The 26,091-nt window shown below is 43.5% G+C and overlaps 1 protein-coding gene across 1 annotated transcript in view; it reads right to left on the minus strand.

Moving 5' to 3' along the window:
* Nucleotides 1-1,297: 1,297 nt before the first annotated feature.
* Nucleotides 1,298-26,091, minus strand: part of LOC121719123 (mucolipin-1-like) — a 36,181-nt gene continuing 11,387 nt past the window's right edge. Inside the window, exons 2-14 of the mRNA XM_042104521.1 lie at nt 22,435-22,685; nt 18,254-18,421; nt 8,767-8,923; nt 8,433-8,514; nt 7,320-7,416; nt 6,282-6,381; nt 5,890-5,996; nt 5,070-5,219; nt 4,509-4,610; nt 3,800-3,922; nt 3,307-3,513; nt 2,737-2,867; nt 1,298-1,933 (exon numbers count right to left, since the gene is read on the minus strand). Coding sequence (XP_041960455.1) covers nt 1,897-1,933; nt 2,737-2,867; nt 3,307-3,513; nt 3,800-3,922; nt 4,509-4,610; nt 5,070-5,219; nt 5,890-5,996; nt 6,282-6,381; nt 7,320-7,416; nt 8,433-8,514; nt 8,767-8,923; nt 18,254-18,421; nt 22,435-22,685 — 1,712 coding nt within the window. The 3' untranslated portion in view covers nt 1,298-1,896. The remainder of the gene's footprint in view (nt 1,934-2,736; nt 2,868-3,306; nt 3,514-3,799; nt 3,923-4,508; nt 4,611-5,069; nt 5,220-5,889; nt 5,997-6,281; nt 6,382-7,319; nt 7,417-8,432; nt 8,515-8,766; nt 8,924-18,253; nt 18,422-22,434; nt 22,686-26,091) is intronic.

Raw genomic sequence — 26,091 nt, forward strand, 5'->3', positions numbered from 1 at the left:
CCAACCAGGAACCTAGGAAACTAGGATCCTGTCTACCAAACCCCCCCCCCCCCCCCCCCAGTTACTTCATGTAACTGTTAAGACTATAGAAATATACAACACAACTACCTCTATTTTTTTTTTAATATATGTCCTATATTTCTATTTTGATACATACATGTTCTATATTTCAGTCTTGCACTTTAATTTAATGTTTATTGTCTATGGCTATGTCCATAGTATGTCTATGTCTGTATTTAAAGCATGTCTATGTCTGCATGGGAAAGTAAGAAACGAAATTTCAATTCTTTGTATGACCAGTGCATGTAAAGAAATTGACAATAAAAGCCGACTTGACTTGACTTGACTTGAAATGTCTACAATGAGCAGCTTCAAAGAACGTATAGTGATTTCTAGCTCGTAGTGTGAAAAAAAGTATTTATTTGAATATCTCACGAAAAAAGTAAAATAAACTGAACTTTGAACTAGTTCAGAATTAAAATTGTGAACTTTGAACGTGAACTGTTCACTTTGAGCATGTATGAACTGAACTTGAACTAGTTTAGAAAAGCTGTGAACTGGCACAACACTGTCTGGCACACACCCTCCTGGACAGTCCCAATACATATGTTAGAATGCTGTTTATTGACTTCAGTTCAGCATTCAACACTGATCCCTTCCAAGCTGATCTCCAAGCTCAGCCAGCTTGGCATCAGCAACTCACTCTGCAGCTGGATTATGGACTTCCTTACTAACAGACCCCAGACTGTTTAATCACTCCAACCACTCTCCCCTACAGCAGTGATCCGCTCAAACATCTTTGTTGCTGTCCATTTCAGTGTCAGCCTACAGTTACAGGTTCAATAAGCATTTACACCTTTTTACCTTTTTAAACAAAAATACTTCATTTAATTGTGTCATACTTTGGAATATTATTATTCAGTTACCGTTATTGGCATCATTTTGATAACCACATTGTAAGGGTAAAGTTCCTGGATGATTATGCTTAACCAGAGGTGCGTTCAAATTTGTAAACGTTGACGAACAGTTTTCCATTTTCCGCTTGCCTTGAGTTTTCGTAGAACGCTTGCAAACAGTCGGCGGAGGTAGTTCTCCGCGGACATACAGTGGAATTGGACGTGAGCTTGATGAAGGTAACAATACAGTACCCTTACAATCATTCAATCATCACCGTTACAATCATTCAAATTTAACTGTTCAAAGAAAACCTGTTCACCATGAACGTTCGCCACTCTTTGCCAAATTTGAACGCACCGCAGACATTAGGAGATGCAAAACAGAGTCTCAAGGCAACGGCTTTAGTCTTGTTGTCCAAGCAACATTTATGACACCACAAAATAATTTCTACAACATTTCAGATGTCATGGGACATACAAATTCTCATAAAAATCCATACAAAAAGACACATTAGTATCATGTCATTTACAGAGGAGAAAACACATGAGGTCATATCTGACATTGACAATTTCAGAACAGTTGTGAAGTGCATGGTCTTTTGTCAAAAGTAAACACAAAGAAGAAAAATAAACAGTTTAAAATACAAAATGCAGCCGTTTTGATTCGTCCAGTAGGTTGGTGGCTGCCTTGGAGGCACTGATGTTCTCCCATTCAAACACACATACACACACACACACACACACAGAGAGAGAGACACACACACACACACACACACACACACACATGCACACAGAGACACACAGACACACACACACACGCACGGACACAGAAATGGTCCATTTTAGTATAATGTGCTACTTAGTACCCGTAGAGTTTCCAAACACTTCAGGGGCAGTATGTGGGAGAGCTACAGGGGGGAGAGAGAGAGAGAGAGAGAGAGAGATCATGAGGTCCTCCATATGCAGTGTGTTCTCTGTTCCAATAGGGGGCAGCAAAGTGCTAATTAACCAGCAGCACATCCTCATAGGTGGTGGTCCTGAACAACAGAGAGAGAGAGGGAGGGAAGGAGGGGGAGAGAGAGAGAAAGAGGGGGGGAGTGGGAGAGAAGGAGGGGGTAGAGAGAGGGGGGGTGGAGGTAAAAGAGTAAGGAGAGAGAGAATACGAAAAAAGGGAGAGAGGGAAGATAGAAGCTTTAATTCACTTGAAAATCCACAATCTAACACAAATGTATGTGTGTGAGTGTGTGTGTGTGTGTGTGTGTACATTATATTTTCACATTTGTGTTTGAATATGTATCCCTCTGTGTGAGCACTGTCGAGGGACTTTTATTTTGAATTGCCAAGACACCAAATATTCCAGGAACTTCAGTTTGACGCACAGAGGTGTGGCAGAACCATCAGCTCAACAAACATCAGGATGCAAAGTACTTGTTGTGTTCCATTTACGTGTTATGTGGGATAACAGCCGCCAAGCCGTTACACAGAAATAATGGATGAGACGGAGTGAAAAAGCTCCTCTTCCATTAATTCCATACACCGGGACACCTTGAAGGTCCATCCTGCTTATCTCCCATTTACCACTATGTGTATGTATGTCTTCCTGTGTTTGTGTGTATGTGTGCGTGTGTGTGTGTGTGTGTGTGTGTGTGTACATGTGTGTGCGTGTATGTGTGTGTGTGTACATGTGTGTGTGTGTGTGTGTGTGTGTCTGTGCGTGTGTGCATGTGTGTGTGTGTGTGTCTGTGTGTGTGTGCATGTGCGTGTGTGCGTGTGCATGTGTGTGTGCATGTGTGTGTGTGTGTGTGAGTGCATGTGTGTGTGTGTGTGTATGTGCGCTCACCTGTCACAGCAGCAGAAGAAGGAGCAGGGGGATGTTTCCAGGCCACGGAACTTGCCGGAGCTGGGTGTGTCAGTGCACTCCGCAATGAAGGCGTGCAGGTCCGTGATGTGGAAGGGCTCCTGGGTCTGGTGCTGTGGGCCCAGAAACACACACACACACACACACACACACACACGCACACAGACACACACACACACACACACACACACACACACGCGCACACAGACACACACACACACACACAGACACACACACACACACACACACACACACACACACACACACACACACACACACACACACACACACACACAGACACACACACACACACACACGCACACACACACACACACACACACACGCGCGCACACAGACACACACAGACACACACACACGCACACACAGACACAGGCATAGGCATACGCACACAGACACACACACACACATTTGGAACTTCAAATACAAGAAAATACAACAAAATTTCTCTCTCTCTCTCTCTCCATCCCTCTCTCTCTCTCTCTCCCTCTCTCCCTCTCTCTCTCTCTCTCTCTCTCTCTCTCTCTCTCTCACCTTGATGGTCTCGTAGGCTCCGGTGATGAGGGCGATGAAGAGTGAGAGCACCATGTAGATGAAGAGGGAGATGAAGGTGTACAGGTACACCTGGCTGAACACCCACACCAGCGTGCTGCTCTCCTGCATGCCGGCGAACGTCACAAACATGTCGTCCCCGTTGATCAGCGAGAACAGACACTCTGACACCATGGACAAGGAGCGGAACTATGGAGAGAGAGAGAGAGGGAGGAGAGGGAGAGAGAGGGAAGGAGGAGAGAGAGAGAGAGAGAGAGGGAAGGAGAGAGAGAGAGGGGGGAGGGAGGGAGAGGAAGCGGATGGAAAGGAGGGAGAGATGTCGTTGTTATGTCGTTGTTGCTTTTTTTTTGCTTTGGCAATATTGTAACTTTACAGTCATGCCAATTAAGCTCATTAAATTTGAGAGGGATAGTGTCTTTGTGGAGTTATAAAAGTGTGTTTGTGTGTGTGTGTGTGTGTGTGTGTGTGGACCTACTTTAACGTGGTAGGGTCCCAGTACGATCCAGCCACAGAAACAGTAGCCCAGGTAGATGACGGCCACACAGCAACAGAATCGGATGACATTGGGGAATGCAGCTCGAAGAGTCACTATCAGAATCTGGTTAATGCAAACATATACGAACACGCACACACACACACAGACACAAAATTATATATATATCAGCATTTTTTTTTCACTTCAACTCATGTTCTTTCTGGTTATGTGTGTGTGTGTGTGTATGTGTTACTGTATATTAGTGTGTGTGTGTGTGTTACTGTATGTTTCTTCGTGTGCGTGTGTGTGTGTGTGTGTGTTACTGTATGTTTCTTTGTGTCTGTGTGTGTGTGTGTGTGTGTTACTGTATGTTTCTTCGTGTGCGTGTGTGTGTGTTACTGTATGTTTCTTTGTGTCTGTGTGTGTGTTACTGTACATTTGTGTGTGTGTTATACGGTATATTAGTGTGTGTGTGTTACTGTATGTTTCTTTGTGTGTGTGTGTGTGTGTTACTGTACATTTGTGTGTGTGTGTGAGTTACTGTATATTAGTGTGTGTGTGTGTGTGTGTGTGTGTGTGTTACTGTATGTTTCTTTGTGTGTGTGTGGGTTACTGTACATTAGTGTGTGTGTGTGTTACTGTATGTTTCTTTGTGTGTGTGTATGTGTTACTGTACATTTGTGTGTGTGTGTGTGTGTGTGTGACCTACGTTGTACTTCTGGAAGAAGCTGAGGTAGCGGATGACTCCCACCCACACCAGCAGAGTGGACGTGCCCAGCAGGATCCCACACACGTCATAGGACGACAGGTTCTAGGGGCGGGACCAGAACACCACACATCAGTGCAGCCATTGGCTGGTCAGGTGTAATTGACACATGATATTGTATGTGCTCTAAAATGAAGCTTACTTGCACTACAATGATGTATATAATAATTTGCACTGAATAAGACTTTTTCCTGTAAGGTTTTATTATTGTGTGTGTACGTGTATTCATTCAATATCATTATTATGCGTGTGCATCTATTATTTTATTATTATGTGTAAGTGTGTTATTTTATTATTATGTGTGTACGACGTGTGTTATTTTATTATGTGTGTGTACATATGTTATTTTATTATTATGTGCATGCATTTTATTATTATTTTATTGTTAAGCATATGCATATTATTTTATTATTATGTGTGTGTGTATGTGAATTATTTTATTATTGTGTGTGCGTGTATTATTTTATTATTGTGTGTGCGTGTATTATTTTATTATTGTAAGACCTTGGATTCAATGCCGATCTTGATGAAGCTGCCGGTGATGGTCAGCAAGTCGCTGCAGATGAGGAGGAGGTACCAGCCGTTAATAAACTCCAGCCGCTCACTCCAGCTGACCGCACGACCCAGAGACACACGGAAGAACTCCACAAACTCCTACAGGGGGAGGAGAGAGAGATGGAGAGAGAGAGAGGGAGGGAGGGAGAAAGAGATGGAGAGAGAGAGGGATGGAGAAGAGAGAGAGAGAAGAGAGAGAGATGGAGAGGAGTGGAGGAAAGGATGGTAGGGAAAGAGAAGGAGAGAAAGATGGGAGGGAAGGAGAGAGAGATAGAGAAGGGGAGAGATGGAGAGAAAGGGAGGATGTGGGTGTGAGTGTCTATGTAACTCTATTTTCAGGGTATTTAACTGTAAATGCAGGTATTAGTATTTATATATGTGTGTGTGTGTGTGTGTATAGGTGTGTGCATATATGAATGTATGTGCAAGTGAGTGTGAGTGTGTGTGTGTGTGTGTATGAATGTATGTGCAAGTGAATGTAAGTGTGTGTTTGAGAGAGAGAGAGTGTGTGTAGGTGTGTGTATGTATATATGAATGTATGTGCAAGTGAATGTGAGTGTGTGTGTGTTTGTGTGTGTGTGTGTATATATATGAATGTGAATGTGAGTGTGTGTGTATAGGTGTGTGTGTGTGTCTATATATGAATGTATGTGCAAGTGAATGTGAGTGTGTGTGTGTGTGTGTGTGTGTGTGTCTATATGAATGTATGTGCAAGTGAATGTGAGTGTGTGTTTGTGTGTGTGTGTGTGTATAGGAGTGTGTGTGTTACCTGTTGCAGTACGATGCCTCTGATGATTGACCTCCCACAGAGGAGCAGGGACAGCAGACACACTACTGAGACGGCCACGTCAAAGGCCACACGCGCATAGTTCTCCGCTACACACACACACACACACACACACACATATGAACACACACACACACACACGTTTGAGCTTATGTTCTTACATATAGTAACACACACACACACACACATTCACTTGTACATACATTCACATGTACACACACACACGCACACGCATGTTGGAGCTTATATGTCCTTACATATAGTAACATACACACACACATTCACTTGTACATACATTCACATGTACACACACATACACATGCACACACACACACACACACACGTGCACGCAGACACACACACAGCTGTCTTACCGTGGCCAGAGACGCTGGGGTCTCTGCACTCCTTAATGAAGGCGTGGTTATCCAGACTGATCTTCACCTTCCCACTGTGGGCCTTGTTATCCAGCACTATCTACAGAGAGAGAGAGAGAGAGAGAGAGGGTAGAGATAAAGAGAGGAAGAGAGAGGGAGAGAGAGAGGATAGAGGGAGAGATAAAGAGTGGAAGAGAGAGAGAGAGAGGAAGAGAGAGAGAGAGATGAGATGATGCTACATGCACCACATCACTGGTTCCATGTGTTCTCATTGGATGAAACGCTCCCTATTGTTGTTAAGTAAAGTTTGCAAAACATTATATTATGGGAATATACCCAAGCAACAGTGCTCAAGAGCAATGCCTTATGGAAAAATACCCAAGCAACAGTGTTCAAGAGCAGTGCCTTATGGGAATATACCCAAGCAACAGTGTTCAAGAGCAGTGCCTTATGGGAATATACCCAAGCAACAGCAGTGCCTTATGAGAATATACCCAAGCAAGAGCAGAGCCTTATGGGAATATACCCAAGCAACAGTGTTCAAGAGCAGTGCCTTATGGGAATATACCCAAGCAACAGCAGTGCCTTATGGGAATATACCTAAGCAACCGTGTTCAAGAGCAGTGCCTTATGGGAATATACCCACAGTGTTCAAGAGCAGTGCCTTATGGGAATATATCCAAGGAAGAGCAGTGCCTTATTGGAATATACCCAAGCAACAGCAGTGCCTTACAACATTGCTCAAAAAGTAACCTTGAGTATCATCAGCTTTAAACTACATTCAGTTTAGAGCACCAGCACCTTCCATCAATTGTGTGTAACAGTCAGGAATCTCATTCTTCATGGTGGTTTCGTGGTGTGTGTGTGTGTGTGTGTGTGTGTTACCATAACTAAGACTATAATGTCTGCATTATTTTTTTCTCCATAGCATACACAATGTGTTTCATTCAGACTTGAATTTATATACAGGTCTTGCATCCTTTGAGTGTGTGTGTGTGTGTGTGTGTGTGTGTGCTTGAGTGTGTGTCAAGGACTCACTGTGATGAGGAAAGTGTAACAGTCAGGAATCTCATTGTTTATGATGGTCTGTAGGTTAATGGCCTTCAACTGGAACTGAATAGTTACATTAATGAGCCTAAAGGGATAGAGAAAGAGAGAGAAAGAGGGGGAGAGAGAGAGAGAGAGAGAGAGAGAGAGAGAGGGAGAGTGAGAGAGAGGGGGAGAGAGAGAGAGAGGGAGAGCGAGAGGTAGAGGGAAGAAAGACAGAGAGAGAAAGGTAGAGGGAAGAGAAAGAGAGGGAGAGTTTAGAATATCATTTATTTATTCTATTTCTGAATTTATAATTTTTCCACAAAATGTCACTAGTTTCATATTAATATTTACAAAATGTCTAGTAAGTCAAGCTTTTGGTTACAAAGATTTGTATGAACTTAATTTAATTTGTTTTTGTGAGTCTAACCGCGCATGTGTGTGTGTGTGTGTGTGTGTGTCAGGCTTGGAATTTCATAATTTTAGGGGGCCACTTAGCCTTCAGTAGGGCACCAAGGCCAAGGTTAACTATAGAGTAGTAGGCTATAAACATGATCAAAGTTGTATTTAGCCTATTCACAGCAGTGGACCTGCATTACTGTATAAAACATTACAAAAACATGAAACATGACGTATTACATAGAACTATAAATTATCTGATTTTACTATTTACAGATTTCTAGGCTATATTTAACATTTACTTTCTCATGGCCTGGCAATGAAATCATCTATTGAACAATTTGTATTTGATGAGTAGGCTACTTCAACACTACACAAGTAGTTCAACAGAGAAGAATGGGTGAATTTGGACGCTTTCTTGCCGTGCGCTGTCACTTTCTCCACTACGTAAAAGACTAAACTAATTTGCGCTGTGAAAGCTAAGATCATTTTGACAGGCCAAATGAAAGGCTACATTTATTTCGCCTTTAGTCGGGTGAAAAGCAGACTATAGAAAGAAGGGGGCACCAAGGCCATGGTGGCCTGTGAAACTCCAATTTTAAAAGGGGCATCACGGCCAACGCAAAGGGCCGTCGTGGCCACCATGGAATTCCAACCCTGGTGTGTGTGTGTGTGTCTATGTTGCTTACTTTGTGTGTGTGTGTGTGTCTGTGTGTTGCTTACTTGTGGAACTTGAGTGTGAAGTTTCGGTAGCTATTACTCAGAGATGTAGGAGGGACTGAGAGAGGGTTCACTCCTACACAATCTACACACGCACACAGGGAGAGAGAGAGAGAGAGAGAGACACACATCTAAACATTATCAAAATGCTACACAATATTAAAAAAACTTTCTCAGTTACTACAAAGAATCCATATTTATTTCAAAATACATATTTCCAGTTGTGCTAGGGACAACACAAGAGTGGAAATGTGTGTGTGTGTGTACCTATGACCACCTGTGTGTGTGCGTGTGCGTGTGTGTGTGTGTGTGTATGCGTGTGTGTTTCTGTCTGTACCTGTGACCACCTCTGGGTCTATGCTGAAAGTGTCGTTTGCTGGGTCGATGCGACCCTTTTTGTAGTACTGCTGGCAAAGAGAGAGGGCGCTGGAGTTCACACCTACGCCATACACATAGGCATACCTGCCCACTGTGGTCTGGGGTAATGACAGATACTGTGAGAGAGAGAGAGAGAGAGAGAAAGAAAGAAAGAAAGAAAGAGAGAGAGGTTATTGTACATGGGTCATTGTATAAATGCAGGTACATTTCCAGTGTAGAAAAACAACTGTCAACTCTGTTAAATCTGTTATCATCAATCTGTGTAATCTAGTAAAAGAATTGACAATAACAGAGTTGAATGATGTATACAGGTTTTGAGCAACATATACTGCCATCCAGCCAATGTCTTTTCCAGGGACGACCTTGAATATTTCAACAAAAAAACAATGCCAAAATGAATTCTGCACATATTTAAATAGTATTTCTCCATAGAAGAAGAGTCCAGGTGCTAAGATGGCCTGTCTGCATTTAATTCTCAAAACTGTAGCAAATGGTCTCCTCATTTCCTAAACATTTACAGAATTGTGTTAAATGAAGAGGTGAAGCAGCACAGTGGTAAACATGCTCCCGTCTCAACTTTTTTTAAAACATGTTGCTGGCATCAAATTCAAAATTAACATATACTTTCCATGAAACACACTACTGCACGCTAGCCCAGCTCCTTAATCACTACGCTACTGCACGCTAGCCCAGCTCCTTATCAACCACACTACTGCATGCTAGCCCAGCTCCCTAGTCACCACTACACTACTGCATGCTAGCCCAGTTCCACACTACTGCATGCTAGCCCAGCTCCTTACCCACCACGCTACTGCATGCTAGCCCAGCTCCTTACCCACCACACTACTGCACGCTAGCCCAGTTCCACACTACTGCATGCTAGCCCAGCTCCTTACCCACCACACTACTGCACGCTAGCCCAGCTCCCTAGTCACCACACTACTGCATGCTAGCCCAGCTCCTAACCATTACGCTACTGCATGCTAGCTCAGCTCCTTACCCACCACACTACTGCATGCCAGCCCAGTTCCACACTACTGCATGCTAGCCCAGCTCCTTACCCACCACACTACTGCACGCTAGCCCAGTTCCTTACCCACCACACTACTGCACGCTAGCCCAGTTCCACAATACTGCACGCTAGCTCAGCTCCTTACCCACCACACTACTGCATGCCAGCCCAGTTCCACACTACTGCATGCTAGCCCAGCTCCTTACCCACCACACTACTGCACGCTAGCCCAGTTCCTTACCCACCACACTACTGCACGCTAGCCCAGTTCCACAATACTGCACGCTAGCCCAGCTCCTTACCCACCACACTACTGCACGCTAGCCCAGTTCCTTACCCACCACACTACTGCACGCTAGCCCAGTTCCACACTACTGCATGCTAGCCCAGCTCCTTACCCACCACACTACTGCACGCTAGCCCAGTTCCTTACCCACCACACTACTGCACGCTAGCCCAGTTCCACAATACTGCACGCTAGCCCAGTTCCTTACCCACCACGCTACTGCATGCTAGCCCAGCTCCTTACCCACCACACTACTGCACGCTAGCCCAGTTCTCTTGTCACCACACTACTGCATGCTAGGCCAGTTCCACACTACTGCATGCTAGCCCAGCTCCCTAGTCACCACACTACTGCATGCTAGCCCAGCTCCTTAACCACTACACTACTGCATGCTAGCCCAGCTCCTAACCATTACGCTACTACATGCTAGCTCAGTTTCTTAACCACCACGCTACTGCATGCTAGCCCAGCTCCTTACCCACCACACTACTGCACGCTAGCCCAGTTCCACACTACTGCATGCTAGCCCAGCTCCTTACCCACCACACTACTAAATGCTAGCCCAGTTCCACACTATTGCACGCTAGCCCAGCTCCTTACCCACCACACTACTAAATGCTAGCCCAGTTCCACACTATTGCACGCTAGCCCAGCTCCTTACCCACCACATTACTACATGCTAGCCCAGTTCCACACTACTGCATGCTAGCCCAGCTCCTTACCAACCACACTACTGCATGCAAACCCAGCTCCTTAGTCATCACTACAATACTGCATGCTAGCCCCGCTCCCTAGTCACCACACTACTGCATGCTAGCCCAGTTCTCTTGTCACCACACTACTGCATGCTAGCCCAGTTCCACACTACTGCATGCTAGCCCAGCTCCTTACCCACCACACTACTTCATGCTAGCCCAGCTCCTAACCATTACGCTACTACATGCTAGCCCAGTTCCACACTACTGCATGCTACCCACCACACTACTGCACGCTAGCCCAGCTCCTTACCCACCACACTACTGCACGCTAGCCCAGTTCCACACTACTGCATGCTAGCCCAGCTCCTTACCCACCACACTACTACATGCTAGCCCAGCTCCTTACCCACCACACTACTGCACGCTAGCCCAGTTCCACACTACTGCACGTTAGCCCAGTTCCTTACCCACCACACTACTGCACGCTAGCCCAGTTCCACACTACTGCATGCTAGCCCAGCTCCTTACCCACCACACTACTACATGCTAGCCCAGCTCCTTACCCACCACACTACTGCACGCTAGCCCAGTTCCTTTCCCACCACACTACTACATGCTAGCCCAGTTCCTTACCCACCACACTACTGCACACTAGCCCAGTTCCACACTACTGCACGCTAGCCCAGTTCCTTACCCACCACACTACTGCACGCTAGCCCAGTTCCACACTACTGCATGCTAGCCCAGCTCCTTACCCACCACACTACTACATGCTAGCCCAGCTCCTTACCCACCACACTACTGCACGCTAGCCCAGTTCCACACTACTGCATGCTAGCCCAGCTCATTACCCACCACACTACTGCATGCTAGCCCAGCTCCTAACCATTACGCTACTACATGCTAGCCCAGTTCCACACTACTGCATGCTAGCCCAGCTCCTTACCCACCACACTACTTCATGCTAGCCCAGCTCCTAACCATTACGCTACTACATGCTAGCCCAGTTCCACACTACTGCATGCTAGCTCAGCTCCTTAATCACTACACTACTGCATGCTAGCCCAGCTCCTTAACCACTACACTACTGCATGCTAGCCCAGCTCCTAACCATTACGCTACTACATGCTAGCTTAGTTTCTTAACCACCACGCTACTGCATGCTAGCCCAGCTCCTTACCCACCACACTACTGCACGCTAGCCCAGTTCCACACTACTGCATGCTAGCCCAGCTCCTTACCCACCACACTACTAAATGCTAGCCCAGTTCCACACTATTGCACGCTAGCCCAGCTCCTTACCCACCACACTACTACATGTCTAGCCCAGTTCCACACTACTGCATGCTAGCCCAGCTCCTTACCCACCACATTACTACATGCTAGCCCAGTTCCACACTACTGCATGCTAGTCCAGCTCCTTACCAACCACACTACTGCATGCTAACCCAGCTCCTTAGTCACCACTACAATACTGCACGCTAGCCCCGCTCCCTAGTCACCACACTACTGCATGCTAGCCCAGTTCTCTTGTCACCACACTACTGCATGCTAGCCCAGTTCCACACTACTGCATGCTAGCCCAGCTCCTTACCCACCACACTACTTCATGCTAGCCCAGCTCCTAACCATTACGCTACTACATGCTAGCCCAGTTCCACACTACTGCATGCTAGCTCAGCTCCTTACCCACCACACTACTGCACGCTAGCCCAGTTCCACACTACTGCATGCTAGCCCAGCTCCTTACCCACCACACTACTAAATGCTAGCCCAGTTCCACACTACTGCATGCTAGCCCAGCTCCTTACCCATCACACTACTGCATGCTAGCCCAGCTCCTTACCCACCACACTACTGCACGCTAGCCCAGCTCCTAACCATTACGCTACTACATGCTAGGCCAGTTCCACACTACTGCATGCTAGCTCAGCTCCTTAACCACTACACTACTGCATGCTAGCCCAGCTCCTTAACCACTACACTACTGCATGCTAGCCCAGCTCCTAACCATTACGCTACTACATGCTAGCTCAGCTTCTTAACCACTACACTACTGCATGCTAGCCCAGCTCCCTAGTCACCACACTACTGCATGCTAGCCCAGTTCCTTAGTCACCACTACACTACTGCACGCTAGCCCAGTTCCTTACCCACCACACTACTGCACGCTAGCCCAGCTCCTTAAAATCACTACACTACTGCATGTTAGCCCAGTTCCACATTACTGCATGCTAGCCCAGTTCCACAATACTGCATGCTAGCCCAGCTCCTTACCCACCACACTACTGCATGCTAGCCCAGCTCCTAACCATTACGGTAATACATGCTAGCCCAGCTCCTTAATCACTACGCTACTGCATGCTAGCCCAGCTCCTTAATCACTACTCTACTGCATGCTAGCCCAGCTCCTTAATCACTACGCTACTGCATGCTAGCCCAGTTCCTTATGAGCCCAAACGTAAGCACATGCCGATACACAGCCATCTATTACCAGTGCTGAGTCCGATTAGAACTGCATCAGCATACAGAACCAGCTCAGTCACGGATCAGATCAGAACCACCCCAGATAGCAAAATCAGACTGGCAGATAGCGGACCGTTGGTGGTATGCCACCGGTGGCATGCCACTTGTGGTCCGCTGTTGGACCACCATCTCTTTAAATTGAACTTGTCATGAATATTAAGAAAAGTTCATAAAATTATATATGGAGTATAACTAAACAAATGAAAACGATTTTAGACCAATAGTGGCAAAATATTGGGCAATTTGTCTGCAACCCGGCAAAGAACCGATGAGCAAAATGCCAGCGGACCGCCAGCTATGCCCCCAATGGACCGATAGTGGTCCGCCAGCCTCTTGCTATCCCACACATTATAGCAGTTACATAAGACTTGTGGCCATATGGCAGGTATAGTTTACCTCAGGTAAATATTCCCCTTTGTGCTCACAAGTACTATGTGACAACTTTATTGTCCGTTTTCACACAAAACAAAATTTCGGTGAAAAATGCAATTAAGTTGTTCTGTGTCGTACTGTCGCTGATAGAGAGAAATAGAGAGAGAGAGGGGGGGGGGGGGGGGGGCTTAACACTCCTTTATTGAAACATTAAAACAATATCAGGTGTTTAACCACTATACAATAAAGACATTGACATTGTTAAAAACACCTACATAGAAGCAGTCAGCATATTGATAACAGAGCAAGAGACAGAGAGAGAGAGAGTGTACAGAAGTAAATATATAGGGTACCTATAAACTATACCGAGTACAGTCACAAGAGCACCGTTACATAACAGAGCTGAGAGAGAGAGAGGGAGGGAGAGAGAGAGGGAGGGATGGAGGGAGAGAGAGAGAGAACGGGGTGGCCTAGCATGATTTTTATATGGGAGGCCGCTTAGGACATAATTATTGGAACACGTACGCACAGAGAACCTAAATCTGTAGTAGTCATCGTCAATGAAACACGCACGCACACACACACACAGGTGTCACTGTCCACTTCATCCCCATTACATCTGTCCACTACATCTCTGAAACTCAAATGAACAAAAACACAATGATTGGTTGCCTTTCAGTGAAAGATGACTGAGTCTGTACCTGATGTACCTGAATGTTTACATTATGACGTTTTGCCGTAATCATCTATGTTTACATTATGGTGTTTTGCCGTAATCATTTTTGTTTACACTATGATGTTTTCCCTCTATGATGTTTTGCTGCACTAGTTGTAGTTCTCATGAGCTAGCGACCATAGTTAATTAAGAATTGCAGTATTCTAACAATTGAGATATGCCAACCACTGTAGTTAAGAGTGCGTTCAGGGATTAAAGTGAAAAAAAATCGTTTGACTGAACTTTTTTCAGGCCATAAGTCATACGTTGTTCTTATCTACCTATAGAGATAGCACCCCTTTTGCGATCGCGACCTATTGGTTTTTAATGTACAAAAAGATGCAAACAGCAAAGTAAAGGGAGTATTCGCCTTATTCACACGGCGGCCATTGTTTAAACCAAAACGAGGCTACAGGATACACTTACTATATAATTAATGCCACCTACAGGTGAATGCATAGAACATAACAATCCTATGGTTTGTGTACCCTGTAGCCTCGTTTTAGCCGCCAATGGCCGCCATGTGAATAAGGCAAATTGAGAGTGTTCTTGATTGAGATAGAGTTTTCCTGATGAACAAAAATATATTTTAGTACCATCCCTGACCATTGCTGATTAGCCATTGCTGTTTTTTTCTACTGCAGCAATATTGTAGAAAGGCTTTAACGCACTCTTATTTACTTACTTCAGGCCAAAAGTGTTTAAAGGGGAGATTTTTTTCTTGTTAATATGCAATTCAACACCAAGTAAAATCTATAAAATCAAGTTTGCAAGACTTCCCATTTCCTCATCAAAGTAACGAACCAGAACATTCTAGATATTGTTCATATTTCCATTTGTTGCCTCATCCGCATTTAATGAAAACATGGTAATTTTGACAACTCAGTTTTTGACAACTCAGTTTTTGACAACTCAGTTTTCCAAGATAACGACAATCTGGAGACGGTGCTTTTGTCTTCAGCAACAGATTGTGTAAGGTTGACAAGAGGTTGCGATATGGTGAGGGACAGGTTGTGTTGCGCTATGAAAGAACATGCGTAGCCTACTTTCTAAACGTAAAAACGGTCAGCCATAGATAAACGTAGCCTACCTCTGTCGTGGTGGCTAGTTGCACCAGGTAGGTAAGATGTCCTGAAGTGCACAAACGTTAACCTTATGGCGGTCTTCTGATTGGTGGCGTGCTAAAACGTTTTCCTATTGCATCCATAAACAATTTTCTTGCAGCGAACCGCGCAAAAGCAAACCCCTGGCACTTTAATTTCTTTACACCATGGCTTGTTAGTTCTCCCCCGTTTCCAACAGCTGCCCATCTCCATTTATTTTTTAACTTTTGACACCTGCCTTCCTTTAGCAACAACGCATCCATGACAGCTAGTGGCCTTGCCAAATAGACGCACACAAATCATGACGTTAATATGCGAGGTTCTGGTAGGCCTATTGGTTATGGTTTTGTGCTATAAATTAATAATATTTTATAGCAAAGTTTTAAGTTGACTATTTTAATTGTATGGTTATTTTTTGTCAACATACACTCACAACCTACTGTCGTTAAAAGTGAGGCCTAAGCAAAATAGCCTAAAAGGCTGTCTGCGCGTCACAAACAACCCCTAAACTAACCCCTAACAGTTCGCAATGATGACAGTGATATTATTATTTTTTTTTATGCCAATACGCTCAGTCAAAACCTTCCGTCGCAAATTGTGAAAAACATTGTTGTACATGTCATAACAGACGGGATAATAAATTGCATAGGCTACGGTTTATATTGCGTCGCTTTACACATAATGTTAGTTGCATTGATTAAAAACTGTAACAATAATAGTAGCCTACATCGGGTGGCATGAAGGCTATCTGTTTAAGTCATAGGTGACACCCAAAATGAATGACCTCCCCTGACAAGAGTTCGCGATAGTAAGAAATTGTCTACATTGATGCACGGAAAGAACACAGCCTCCTCAGGAGCGTGCGGTCCATATGGGCAGGTGGGGCAGCGAACTACCTGAAGCATCCTCCACAAAAAATAGTTCTTCAGTAAATCATTGCTCCAAGTCTACTTTTAATAATGTGATTGTCACATTAATTATCTATAGTTTCTGTAGGCTTTCCAACTATTTTTGGTCTATTGACATCAACTTTTGGATGATGATGGCGATTCTCGTTGAGTGTAATGTGTCATGCAATGTTGGGGCAGGGCACCTCGACGATCGATTCGCAATAATTTATCGCATAACCCTGGCGGCTTTAAAGAGGTTTGCAATCCGCGCTAAAAGACGCCTGTATGGTCGTAAAGTAGTCTGCCCCATGGTCATATTCTAGAACTACTCAAATTATTAAGCCAGTTATAAATTAGGCCTATCGTTTCATTTCAAGATGCAGAAATGGCGAGTAGTGTTGCACCTGTTAACCGTGTTGAGTTTCTGTTAAATTAGGTTGAAATTAGAAGATACGTTAGCTAACCCTGGTGTCTTCCTTGGTTTAGCTTCTAGTGGATTTAATAGCATCTTTTGACAGCGCAAAAATGAGAAAGCAACGGTGTTCAAAGGTATGGCATGGTTGCTGCAGAGAATGAGGTATATCCTATAATATAGCCTAGTTTCTACAGCGAGTGGTCAGACAATTATCCATAACACCCAACTGTCTTGAGTTGCAGTTATAAAACCCAACTACTTAAAAATATTAGATAGTTAGCAGCAGGCCAGACAGAACAAAACAAAAAAAGTTTTGTTATGCTTCGCTGTTTAACGTGATGAGAACGGTGCAAACTTAACTGATGTGTTACTGATCTACAATTCTGACTGTGACATGATTTAAGCATACAGCAAAGTCCTGTAAAATATGTCATTTTAATGTAGCTCAAAATGATAGGCTATTAAAAAAAGTCAGACTTTCTGCCCTACCAAAATGTATGGTCACCGCACGCTTCTCCGAATTCGCACATAGAGCTCACAATATCATATCCAAAAAAGTTAAACGGATTGGCCAACCTCATCAGCTGTATCTAATGTGTCACTATAATCCAACTTTTAGACCGTTATAGTCCTGAATTTCCCCTCGGGGATCAATAAAGTATCTATCTATCTATCTAGTCCTCCATACGTGTTCTTTGGAAAAGCAAAGGTGATAACCCCCCCCCCCCCTCCTATTTTTTTCTTATCTGATCTGCATCGATCTCATATATGACATTTCTAAAATCAAATTGACGGAAATCCGTCCTATGACGGAGAACTTTAATCCTTGCGCTGCGTTATGCCTGACTGTAATGGTGCCGTTTTCGTCAGGAAAGGTTCCTGAACATTAAAAGGCGCTCTAAGCAATGTTGCCGTTCAAACAAAACAGAGAGCTAGCTTGTTACTCCCACCTTCTCCCTCCCGTGCAATTGAAACACTCCTAAATGTGCATCTCATCGGTGATTGGCTGGAACAGTTTGTTATGTTTTTATGGTCCAGGCTGGACCAAGATGTTTTTGTTGCTGTTTTTGGGCTGTATGTGATAAAAAATGTTTGGCTGTATGTGATAAAACATGTTTTAGCTGTTTTTAGAAGCTGTGTAGCATCGCTTAGAGCACTTTTAAGCCTGGTGTCGTCCCTGTCGTCCCAAACTGTCTCTGTTTACGTTCTGGTGTTTTACCATAATCGTTACATTTACATTATGACATTTTGCCATAATCGTCACGTTTACATTATGACGTTTTGCCGTAACGGTCTACACTTGAGCTTTCTTGACTCACATCAGGCAGTGACACACACCAGTGAGCCTCTGAAGGGCACAAGGTCAAGGGTCAGAGGTCGGCGAAGCTTAGGTGACCTGAGGTCAGAGGTCGGGCGGAGGTGAGGTTACCTGCTCGATGGCATAAAAGATGCGGTCGTAGACGTCGGCCTGCGTGTAGACGGCTAGGGTGTCTCCGGAGCCTTCCGCGTAGCCCCTGAGGAAGAGGTGCTTAAAGGATGCCGTGTTCTCCTCCTTAAAGGTCACCACCATCTGGTTACTCAGACCAAACAACACCAGCTGAGAGAGAGAGAGGGGGGGGGGTTAAAGGTCACCACCATCTGGTTACTCAGACCAAACAAGACTCGCTGAGACAGAGAGAGAGGGGGGGGGGGGGGGGGAGAAGGAGGAAGAGGTGCTTAAAGGACGCCGTGTTCTCCTCCTTAAAGGAACACGCCACCCAATGTCAGTAGTTATATATGTTCTTACCTTAACTTTCACGAGTTAAGTAGGGCCTAAGACCTCTCCTGTGTCGGTAAGTGCACTCAAACGCTCTAGTGCGCGGCGTGAATGTGTTAGCATGTTGCTCTGCTAGCGGGCTCAGACGTAGCCAGACGTAGAAGTAATCAAAAATATCCACGTTTTCCCGACTTAAATACAGTTACACGAGTAGTTGATTAAAATGTCTACGGTCAAACAACAGGAAACGTGGCGATTTTCCAAGTGAATAAACAGGAGAACTACAATGTGTAGTGCAATAGCACTTAGGAGTACTTCGACCTAGCGTAGTAATATTAATTAACACCTAATTGTAGATCCTATCCACCACACAGTTTAGAATCCATGCTTGATCGACCCCTCAGCCTCCCCCTCCCCTCTGAGCGAGAGAGAGGAACACACACTAGAGATGCGCTGATGGGCTATTATTTCAACCATAACTGCATAGCAAAACTTATCATCCATCCGCACCAAAGTTTTTTGACCAATTTTCAAAACCGCACCCGCCCACCATCCGCTGGTTGTTTTAATGAATGGGTGATGGAGCGCTGCTGACGTGAGGCTAGAAAACTCTTGCCTGTTCTAGAAAGACTGATCCAATGCAGCAAATATATTAAAAGCCTGAAGTCCTACATTGGCTATGTTGTAGCCTATCCCCAGAATATCAGCAGCAAACTCAGTCTCTGCAAAACAGTCTCCAAATAAAACGCACATCGGCATGTTGCCTATTCTGCCAGCTTGTGCAAATATATCGTCCAAAATGCTTGATTGCATTCTAAACATTTTTAGCTAAATTGTCACCACATCAGCATTTTTGTTCAGTGAATTTTTTGTAAATTGCTTTACAATAGCGTCGGGCCCTTGTCAGCAGGCTTGCCTCTTGCCACTATTCACTCCTTGTCTTTCGATGTCATTTCTGAGTCATCTACAGATGTTTACACACATTCACCTCCCTATACCAACTTCACGTTGGTTCAACCTGTGTTATATCCTAGATGGCTGGGTTATTTTGTTTCGATATTAGCCTATATATAAAACACTAGTAATTGTAGCCTACCATTCAGGGAATAGGCATTTAAAAGAGAGACAGAGAGTGACTCAGAAATGACATCGGGCGATGGCAGTGCGAGATGTTCAGAACGTAAGAGCTAAAACTTCTACAAACTCAATAACATCCACAGCGGAAAAAGAAAGAAAAGTAGTCGGAAAACTTAGGCTAGATGTGTAAGGCAAGCAAGCAAGTTTGGCGGTTGTTACTAAAAATGTGAACATGCACGTTGCACTGTTGTGCGGTGGACTTTCAGAATGAATGGATTTCATTTCTTTAATATCGAGGTGTTTGTCCGATCGGCCTGCTGGTATAAAATGAATTGCGCTGTCTGTCTGAAAAATACGCACTCTCTTCCCATGCAGTCAAAATAAATGGGAGTCTTCAGAACAGGCTTGTCATATGTGTCACCCTGACATGACGGTGCGTAAAGTAGCCTATGATATGAATGGATAAAGGATTTCTTTCTTTTTGCAAAAAATAAAGTACAATAGGCATTTATTAGTAGGCCAGCAGCATGTTGAAATTATGTGGTAAATTGCGTTTTGTATTACAATGATAAAATTGTAAAAGGACGTGATCGAAGCTGAGGCAAGCCAGGCAATAGGCCTATAGGCCCGACGGTATTTGTAAAGCAATTTACAAAAGATTCACTGAACAAAAATGCTGATGTGGTAGGCTACATGAACATTTAGCTAAAAATGTGGAGAATGCAATGCAATCAAGCATTTTGAGATATATTTGCACAAGCTGGCAGAATAGGCAACATGCCGATGTGCGTTTTATTTGGAGACTGTTTTGCGAGACTGAGACTGAGTTTGCTGCTGATATTCTGGGGATAGGCTACAACATTACTTTAGCCTTTTAATATATTTGCTGCATTGGATCAGTCTTTCTAGAACAAGCAAGAGCTTTCTAGCCTCACGTCAGGAGCGCTGCATCACCCATACATATACATTAAAACAACCAGAAGATGGTGGGCGGGTGCGGTTTTGAAAATTGGTCAAAAAACTTTAGTGCTGATGGGTGGCGGATGGATGATAAGTTTTGCTATGCAGTTATGGTTGAAATAATAGCCCATCAGCGCATCTCTAGTGTGTGTGCCTCTCTCTCGCTCAGAGGGGAGGGGGAGGCTGAGGGGTCGATCAAGCATGGATTCTAAACTCTGTGGTGGATAGGATCTACAATTAGGTGTTAATTAATATTACTATGCTAGGTCGAAGTACTCCCAACTGCTATTGCGCCAAACATTGTAGTTCTCCTCTTTATTCGCTTGGAAAATCGCCACGTTTCATGTTGTTTGACCGTAGACATTTTAATCAACTACTCGTGTAACTGTATTTAAGTCGGGAAAACGTGGATGTTTTTGATTACTTCTACGTCTGGCTACGTCTGAGCCCGCTAGCATAGCAACATGCTAACACATTCGCGCCGCGCACCAGAGCGTTTGAGTGCACACGTACCGACATGGGAGAGGTATGACTCAACCAGGGCTTTGAACCAGATTTTTTGTCAATTGGTTTGTTCTGAACAGAAACAGTATTTTAACGTTTCTGGTTTTGGTTCCCACCCTAAAATTGACATTCCCGAACCGGTTAGAACAAAAAAATATTGTTCCAAAACCGGTTAATAACGTTCCATGTCAGCTGTCGGAAAAAAATATACGTATGCTTTCAAAACGGCTATTAATAGTCACAATATTGTCTTTTAGACTCTATCCTACAGCAAACAAACACTAGGCCTCTGCTTCATACAAGCTGCACCAGTGTCTTCATATAGCCTTTAGCCTAAATAGTTTCCTGGTCAAACAAAAAAAGTATATTTTTGGTGGGTACTGTAGTAATATTGGATTCTTGGATGCCTTCCCATTGTCTAAATGCCAAAATGAGGACTATTATGTTTATCCAAATAAATTAAAGCTGTAACCTTAATGTTAATGCTAGGTTTTTCCAACAATGTTCGTCACGGCCTAGTAAAAAGAGAAAACAGGTGAAATGAAATCATTGAGATTTGGAGACTTAATAGGCCTTTTGATTGCCTGCTAGTGGCAAGCTCTGTCTGTCTGCACTCTCCATGCATTCATTGAATGACAGGTGGTGACCCTCACCATTTCACTGAAGACTCAAAACTTTCCCAGGAACAAAAAAAGAACCGGTATTAACCGGTTACCACTATTTTTAAAAATCGTTTCTGTTCCGGAACATAAAATAATCATAAAGTTTCTGGTTTCGTTTCTGTTCCTAGCAAAATGGCAAAAGTTTCTGGTTTTCGTTTTCGTTCCATGAATCGGTTCAAAGCCTTGGACTCAACTTGTGAAAGTTAAGGTAAGAACATATATTACTACTGACATTGGGTGGCGTGTTCCTTTCAAGGTCACCACCATTTGGTTACTCAGACCAAACAAAACCAGCTGAGACAGAGAGAGGGGGGGGGGGGGGCATAATCATAAGGTTGCTGTGTATGTGTGTGTGTGGTACTTGAGCCATGACTATGATCATCTTGAGAATCTGTAAGCCCAGTTAGAAGGGCTTGCATCCTTTGAGTGTGTGTGTGTGTGTGTGTGTGTGTGATGATCTATGACGATCTGTAGGCCCAATTAGAAGGGCTTGCATCCTTTGAGTGAGTGAGTGAGTGAGTGAGTGAGTGTGTGAGTGTGTGTGTGTGTGTGTGTGTGTGTGTGTGTGTGTGTGATGATCTATGACGATCTGTAGGCCCAGTTAGAAGTGCTTGCATCCTGTGTGTGTGTCTGTGTCTGTATGTGTAGTACCTGAACCGTGACTATGATGATCTTGAGGATCTGTAGGCCCAGTTTGAAGGGCTTGCGTCCCTTGGCGTGGAACTTGTCGCAGGGACTCATGAAGAAATACTTCAACTTCCTGCGAAGTGCTTCCTCTTCCTGTTCTGCACCCACCCAGCCCCCCGACGGTGACAACAGTCTGTCGTCATGGTTACAGTCGACATGGCTGCCCACATTGTTGGAGCCATGGTGAGAGGTAGGAGATGACAGCTTATCCCTCTCTACAGAGAAAGAGAGAGAAAGGGGGGGTAAGGTGTAAGTCAGCATGTTCTGCGGAAATCAAGCAGAAGGGCCGTATATCTGAACAACATATCAATAGATAGATAGATACTTTATTGATCCCCAAGGGGAAATTCAAGGTCTCAGTAGCATGCAGACATCACACACAACATGCACTTACATCAGAAAAAGTAATATACATAAAAAAATGGATGATCAAGCATGACAGGGCATGATCCCGACATTTGGAACTCTGAACCTGGGCGGCTCTCACACTCCCCTCCTACAATTACAATTATGTAAGTGAGCTCGTGCCTGAACGAAGTAGAGAACATGTTGAGATTCTGTTCATGTGCATGTTCAACCACACAAAGATTATGTTCAAGAAAGACGGTGTCGTTCACACATAATGTCCTGCATGTAAGCATCATATCTGAATCACCTGAAGGGTCGGACATCTGTTTGACAAAGACCCGCATTATATAATGTGGAGGACATGTCTGAAAACAGTTAAGGAGAGAGAGGTACAAAATAGTGCTGAATTCAACAATAGGATGTCAAGCTCCCATATAAAAATCAGTCACTCTCACACACACACACACACACAAACAGCACTTTCCACCGAGTGCTTGAGGGAGTGTTCATGGGACATATAATATGAGAGATATCATTGGCTTCCACAGGCTCAGATGTCAACCTGTCAATCAGAGATGACAGACCAATATAGAGTGAATGCCTGAAAGACCGCTGCAGAAGTTCAACATGTCACTCAGTCTTAGACACACACACACACAGCAATACCTGTCATCCCAAACCATTTACACCTTTTCATATCACTGTTGTCACACAGATACCTAGAATCTCACTGTATTGTCAATCACATTCTATGTGACAATCTAGTCACACTCACACACACACACAGACACACACACACAAGGAAACAAATCACAGGCGCATGCACACACACAGGTTTTATCAATGATCGGAGACATTCATTCTTTACATATACCAACAATTATTCCTTTGTGTGGGTTCAAGCTTTATCAGCGATCAACAAGGCCTTTCACACACATACCTGTGCTGCATAAGTGACAGGTGGTGTGTGTGTGTGTTCATTTCTGTTTATTTGAAGAATAGCATATTCCTTTCCTGTTGTTGAACTTCCTGTTTCATGTCCCCAGGGTGACACACGGAACCCCTGACTGTGAGTCAGAGGTCGGGCCAAGACCCTATTGGCTAATATCTGGTGTTCCGCCATGATATCACAAAGGGAATCTTTATGCCAGAGGTCGTCAGACACTAAACGTTACTGTATTTACTGTGATTTAATGCAATATTTTACATAGATCTCTCTAATCTAAATTACTATTTTTTTTTTTTTAAATCAAGTGTTTGTTATTTCGTTGTGTCCATTTTATTTTTAACTCTACTGAAGGGCCAAAACATAAAATATACATCAGCCTACGTTTGTTAGAAGCTCATTAAGTAAATTGTTCAAAAACATTATGTATTAACAGCATATTTGCATTTCCATTATATATATATATCACTGATTCTTGAGATAAGGGACAAAACATGTCCTTCATCAAAATGTTGCAATTTTCCTTTTGGCTATATTTATATTATTTCATAGTAATTTCATAAAATACCGGCACTGTACTATGAAAGCCCATGCAAATGAACGCAGAGGTTACAGTATCAAACTGCAAAAATAAAGTGTTTTAAAATGCCCAAAATGCACAAATATGATTATGAGGTTAATTGGATGGCTTAATAAAATATCACAAAATACTTAAAGTGAACATTGCATTATTTTATACATTAACAACAGCCTTTCAAAATCTGTCCTCAATTAATGTCAACTCCGTCAGATATTTTTCAAATTCTAAATAAATCAGGCATATTTTGGTCAGCTTTAACCCTGAGGACCCCCTTTGACTTCTTTCTGTTGATAGATGCAGCAGTCCAACACATGGTCTCGTAAGTGTTTTTAAAAAAAATAAATATTCAGCAAACACGTTGAAATCCCTGTGGTCACAGCTTTTATGTGTCAACACTGTCTTCAAATTAGATCTGAATTCAATCAAGAAGTTTGAAATAAAAGTTGGTATTTTGGTTTAGTTTAGTGGCAGTTGGCAACTGAGGAAAATCAAAATGGCTACCATCTACTACACATGATTAAGTTAAAAAAAACATGTGGTTTTGTCAACTCCGTCAGACGTCAACTCTGTCAGATATTCTGTCTGACGGTGTTGACATGTAAGCTGACGGAGTGGAAAAGTGCTCCCAAATACTCATTAAGTAACAACTACATAACATGATAATATGATCTAAGTATGCATGTTGATTGACTTAAAACATCTTAATATACCCAAATGCCAACTTATAATAATAACTCATAAAAAGTATTGTTTTTATCTGTACTCTAGGCAGACATGGCTAGACAAAAATTGTCAGTGTAGGAGCAAAAACAAAGAAACAGTACCAGAGAAAAGGGAGAGAAAGAATTAACAGTGACCCAGAAAGCAGAAGGGACAGTTAGACAGTAAACAGCAGTTAGAAAAGGAGAGACAGAAATGGAAGGACAGGGTCCAAAACAAAAAAGTAAAACAAGTAGGAGAATTAGGACCCAGAGCAAAAAGGCACCGCAGAAAGTATTGGAGGAAAGCAAAGAAAAGGTCCAGAGCTATGCAGAATAGATGGCTAAATGAAATAGACACCCCACCAGAATGTGTTCTGGACCAGGCTGTTGAGGAGCCTAGAAAGGAGAAAAGACACGCAAGGGAGGTAAAAGCACTGAAAGAAAAGGTTAAGAAATTAACAAAAGAGCAACACAAACTAAGAAAGCAGGGATGGCGGAAAAAGAAGGCTCAAATAGAAAAGTAAAATGTCAAACTAAAAAATAAAATGATTGTAGATTCTCCATGAACAGAAACAGAGAGGATGATAACGGGAAGCCAACATCGGAACTCCAACATTAGGAGATATCTTCTTTTCCACAAGAGCTGAGAAGGAATTATACAACTCATGTGCCACAGAAACGAGCCGATCAGGTCACAGACAACTGGCATTACACTGCAAAAACTGTGTATGTAATGACATCTAACTAAGATTATTAATCTTATATCAAGATACAAAACTAGTTTGTATTGTTTTCAGTATAAAGAGACTTACCTAGCACTCTCATGAAATCATTTGACTTAATTTAAGAAATGTTTGACTTATGATCTCATCCTGAAAATAAGCAAATTTATCTTCCAGTGCGTTAAGCAAATTTGTCCTACAGTGGGCAGTGCTTCGACTTGGCCAGCTTTCCTCGCGGTCCGCGCACGGGATCACGCGGCATCACGCGACTTTAATTTGTATTTTTCCAGTGACGCTGCAACGACGCTGCAATAACCGGCAGAG

The sequence above is a fragment of the Alosa sapidissima genome, chromosome 9 (assembly GCF_018492685.1).
Source record: "Alosa sapidissima isolate fAloSap1 chromosome 9, fAloSap1.pri, whole genome shotgun sequence".
Lineage (NCBI taxonomy): Eukaryota > Metazoa > Chordata > Actinopteri > Clupeiformes > Clupeidae > Alosa > Alosa sapidissima.